The 4,800-nt window shown below is 43.7% G+C and overlaps 1 protein-coding gene across 1 annotated transcript; it reads right to left on the bottom strand.

Moving 5' to 3' along the window:
• Window positions 1-169: 169 nt before the first annotated feature.
• On the bottom strand, window positions 170-2,001 carry EAH_00042100 (hypothetical protein, conserved; the record flags this gene model as incomplete). The annotated part of the gene is made up of 2 exons (XM_013395104.1): window positions 170-507; window positions 636-2,001. The coding sequence occupies 2 exons, from the start codon at window positions 1,999-2,001 to the stop codon at window positions 170-172; spliced, it is 1,704 nt and encodes a 567-aa protein (XP_013250558.1).
• Between the last annotated feature and the right edge of the window lie 2,799 nt (window positions 2,002-4,800).

The following is a 4,800-nucleotide window of genomic DNA, read 5'->3' as shown; positions in this document are numbered from 1 at the left end:
TGCATGCAGGAGGCAGCAATCTATTGCAATGATCTCCACCATCTTCAACAGCAGCAGCAGCAGCAGCATCTGCTGCTACTGATGATGAATTATGCTGCAGCAGCAGCAGCAGCAGCTACTGCAGCAGCAGCAGCAGCTGCTGCTGCTGCAGCATAAGCCAAGTTGAATTTCATTCGATGTCATTTGCTGCTCCTGCCGATTCGTCTATATCCAGAACTGCAGCAGCAGCTGCTGCAGCAGTTGCTGCAGCAGCAGCAGGAGCAGCAGCACGCTCTCCACAGTATTTCAGTCTCTTTGCTGCTCCCACTCGTTCCTCTATTGCCGCTGCAGCAGCAGCAATTGGAGCAGCAGCAACTGCCTCTGCTGCAGCAACTGCAGCAGCAGCAACTGCCTCTGCTGCAGCAACCACAGCAGCAGGATCTGCCTCTGCCGCAGCACCTGCAGCAGCAGGAACTGCCTCTGCTGCAGGAACAGCAGCAGCACCTGCAGCAGCAGGAACTGCCTCCGCTGCAGCAACAGCAGCAGCAACTGCAGCAACTGCAGCAGGAGCAGCAGGAAGAGGAGGTATTACTCGAGTATATTTGCTGCTCCAGCAGGCTGAGGATATCTCCACAGGTTAATAGGCTTCTCTTCACCTACGAGTTGATGCTCTCTTGCATAGACTTCAAGAAACGTCCAAATGAGTGTATGCTCTTCTGCTGCTAATGTTGCTGCTCCTGTTGCTGCGCTGGTGCGAAGTCTGCTGCGATGAGCATTGAGCAGCGGCAGCAGCAGCAAACCCATATGTCTCTCTTGCTGCTTTGTTGGTGATTGCATGCGATAGTGAGTAGTCATATGAGCTTGAAGCGAAGGAAATAAACCTTTAACTAATGTTATGCATGCATCAAGAGAGACAGGAGACAGAGAGTCAGCAAAAACTGTAAACAAAGGTGCAGCAGCTCTACTAAATGCATGCGAAAGAGAAGCAGCTCGTGAGGGCTTTCCTGCTACATCCATTACTGTTCTTGCTGCTGCTTCAAGAACCATTTCTTCATATGCTGCTGTTGCTGCTGCTGTTGCTGCTGCTGTTGTTGTTGCTGCTGCTGCTGCATCGCTAAGTGCTGCAGCAGGCATAGCAAACCTCTCCTCAATCTCTTCAGCTAGCTGCTGCTTCTCTGTCTCTGTTAAAGGAGATAAACCTAGCGATTGTCCTAACAGCAAATCACACAAATTTGCTAGTGCATTTACAGCATCTGCTAGAGGCAGCAGCTTCCCGTGCTGCAGCTGAACGCCTAGCAGCCCTGGTAGTGTAGTAATATTTCTTTTCTTTAGTTTGTTTCTCTCTAATAACTTTTGTTTTATTGCTTCTTTTAATGTCTTCACCGGTAAAGAACCAAGAGGCAGCTGTCTCCGTATAACTCTGTCGGCAATATCATCTTCTTCTTCAAGGATTGCTGCTAAGTTTTGATCTATTGCTGCTGCTAGTTCTGAAGCAGATAAAGGTGAAAGCACAACATACTCTGTGTTAATCCGTTGATATAATGCATTTAGATGCTCTGCTGCGAGCAAACACATGCGTCGTAGATCCCCGCTGCTTGTGCTGCGCTCAGCTGCAGCAGCAGCTGCTGCTGCTGCTGCAGATAAACAACCTGCTGATAAATCCTCCTCTGCTGCTCCTCCTCCTCTTGCTGCTGTTCCTGCTCCTGCTCCTGCTGCTGCTCCGGGAGGTGAGACATAAGAACCTGTAGACTCAACCCAACTGCTGCTGCTGCTGCTGCTTGCTGCTGCAGTTTCTGCTGCTGCACCGTCGTCTTCAGACCTAGCATCAACACCTACTTCCTCCTCCTCCTCATCAGCAGCAACAGCAGCAACAGGAGAAGAAATGAAAGGGGATCCACTCCAGAGCAGCTCTGGGGGCTCTGAGACAGGGCTGCTGCTGTCTACAAGAGTAGAGAAGAGAAGAAATAAAAGAGCAAAATAGCAAGTAAAAGAGACGAGAAGATACACCATAAACCTCGTCATTCCCTAAAAAGAATAAGAAAGAAGAGGAGATGCCTCAGAGATTATTTTTTTGTGTTTTTTAATGCTTGTTTATTGCTGCTGCAGTGCTGCAGCAGCAATAGACATGCTGCAGCTTCAAACTCTTTCAAAGCTCTGCTGCTGATGCTCTGCTTAAAAGACAAACAATACCAGGAGTATTAACAACAACTCAACAAACAAAACAAACAAATGAAACTCTCTTTGTCTGCTGCACTGAGGTGTAGATACACCCGAGATCAAGATAATATAATATACAAGTAGAGGCTTCCTTATCTTTCTGTCTTCTTCTCCTCCTTCTTCTTTGTACTCATTTTATTGAATTTATTTAATTTAATGCATTGTTTACACGAGTTTAATCAATAAATATTACAAAAAGTATTATTAATCAAACAAAACAAAAAAATATTTTCAGAACGCTGCAGCACAACTCAGACAGAAAACATATATTGAGGGGCCCCCTGTTTATCCCAAGGGATATTTTCTTTTTTGTTTATTTGTTTAATATTAATGTTATAATTTAATTCTAAAATAATTAATCATAGAAATAATACGCATTTAGGATCCTTTCTGCTGCATCTACACTCAGCAGCAGCAGCAGCAGCAGCCGCAACAGCAGCAACAGCAGCAGCAGCAATATCAGCAGCAGCAGCAGCAGCAGCAACGTATGCGCAGGTGTACATTCACAAATATTAGTTTTTTTCCCTTTTATTTTTAATTTTTATAGATTTTTTGTTATTTATATTTATTTATGCATGCAGATAATGCATAGAAGACTGAGAAGACAGGTAATAAGGCTGCATGCAGCAACTTCTAAGGATATTTCTCTTATATCAGAGCATCGAGATATACAATAAAAAGATATAAACCCCTTTAAAAAGAATTATAAAAAAAGAATAAAGTATGCGCGGTGTACGGCTTGACAGAGCAGCAAATTGCATACAAATTATTATTATAACGCTGTAATTATCATTGAGGGGTTAGGGCTTAGGGCTTGGGTTTTAGGGTTTAGGGTTTGGGGTTTAGGGTTTGGGGTTTAGGGTTTAGGGTTTAGGGTTTAGGGTTTGGTGGAGAGCTTTAGCTCTAAACAGACGCACTAAGAGACAAAAAGACGGATTAAAGAGACAAGACACCGCATATACATACAGGCTAATATATATAATATGTATATATATATATTATACATGTATATATACTTAATATATATACATATATGTATATCTATATATATATATATATATCTATATATATTATATATATGCATTAATATAGACAAACGAATATATTTACATTACGAGACACTCTGATATATATACATAAAGAGACGCTAATATACATATACTTCATAAGATATACTAAAATATATATATATATATAAACATTTGTTTATTTGTTTATTTATTTATTTATTTATATGTACACCATAAGAGACAAAGTGCAGCAACTTCGTCGCTGTTGAGCAAACAAAGACGAAAAACATCGGCACTGTAAATGCACCCAGCGAAACAAAACAAAAAAATATGCGCACTTCTGTCTCTCTCTCTTATTTTTCTGTCTCTGTCTTTCTGTCTCTGTCTCTGTCTATTTCTCTCTGTCTCTGTCTCTCTGTCTCTGTCTCTGTCTCTCTGTCTATTTCTCTCTGTCTCTCTGTCTCTGTCTATTTCTCTCTGTCTCTCTCTTTCTGTCTCTGTCTCTGTCTCTCTGTCTCCGTCTCTTTCTCTCCGTCTCTCTGTCTCTGTCTCTGTCTCTGTCTCTCTTTCTGTCTCTGTCTCTGTCTCTCTCTCTTTCTGTCTCTGTCTCTGTCTGTCTGTCCCTCTGTCTCTGTCTGTCTGTCTCTCTGTCTCTGTCGCTGTCTCTGTCTTTTACCTCTTTGCTTGTCTTTGAGGGTTTGTTGGCCAATCACTCATTTGCTGTCTCCAACTGTCTCCAACTGTCTCCTTTCTCTGTCTCCCTCTCTTGCACGTACAATAAAACGGCAAAGGCTTACCCCAGCTAGCTAGCTAGCTAGCTAGCTAGCTGGGCAAACAGTTAGCTAGCTAGTTAGCTAGCTAGACAAACAGTTTGCTAGCTAGCTAGTTAGCTAGCCAGCACGCAAGCTAGATATGCAAACAGGTAGCCAGCTAGTTAGCTAGCTAGTTAGCCAGCTGGAAGCTAGACAAGCGGCTAGCTATCCAGTTAGCCAGCTAGCTAGCCAGCTATCCAGCTGGCTAGCCAAACAGTTCGCTAGCTAGCTAGCTAATCAGCTAGCTAGCTAAACGGTAAGTTCGCTGCGAACGCCTCGCTGCCTGGGTGTCAGTGCAGCTGAGAGAAGACAAATTCACTGCCTCTCCCCACCTAAAAAATGCTGCTTGTTTAGCTAGCTAGCTAGATAGCCAGCTAGCCTGCTGGCTAGCTAGCTAGCTAGCTAGCTGGATAGATAGGTACCCAGATAGACAGACAGATAGGTAGATATATAGATATGCAAATAGATAGAGAGGTAGATAGAAAGGCAGACAGATAGATACAGATAGAGATAGATAGATAGATAGATAGATATAGCTTTATAGCTAGCCTGCAGGTAGCCTAGCTAGATAGCTAGCCAGCGGGCCAGCTAGCTCAGCAAACGGCAGCTACCTGGCTAGTTAGACAAGTAGCTAGCTAGATAGCTAGCTAGAGGACCAGGTAGCTCGATAGCTAGCTAGAGGACCAGGTAGATCGATAGCTAGCTAGAGGAGCAGCTAGCTAGCTAGCTAGCTAGAGGAGCAGCAGCTAGCTAGCTAGCTAGAGCAGCAGCTAGCTAGCCAG

The sequence above is a fragment of the Eimeria acervulina genome, genomic scaffold (genome assembly GCF_000499425.1).
Source record: "Eimeria acervulina Houghton genomic scaffold, Eah_scaff540, whole genome shotgun sequence".
In the NCBI taxonomy this organism is placed as follows: domain Eukaryota; phylum Apicomplexa; class Conoidasida; order Eucoccidiorida; family Eimeriidae; genus Eimeria; species Eimeria acervulina.
The sequence above is the reverse complement of the archived record's forward strand: the minus strand, read 5'-3'. Positions and strand labels throughout refer to the sequence as shown.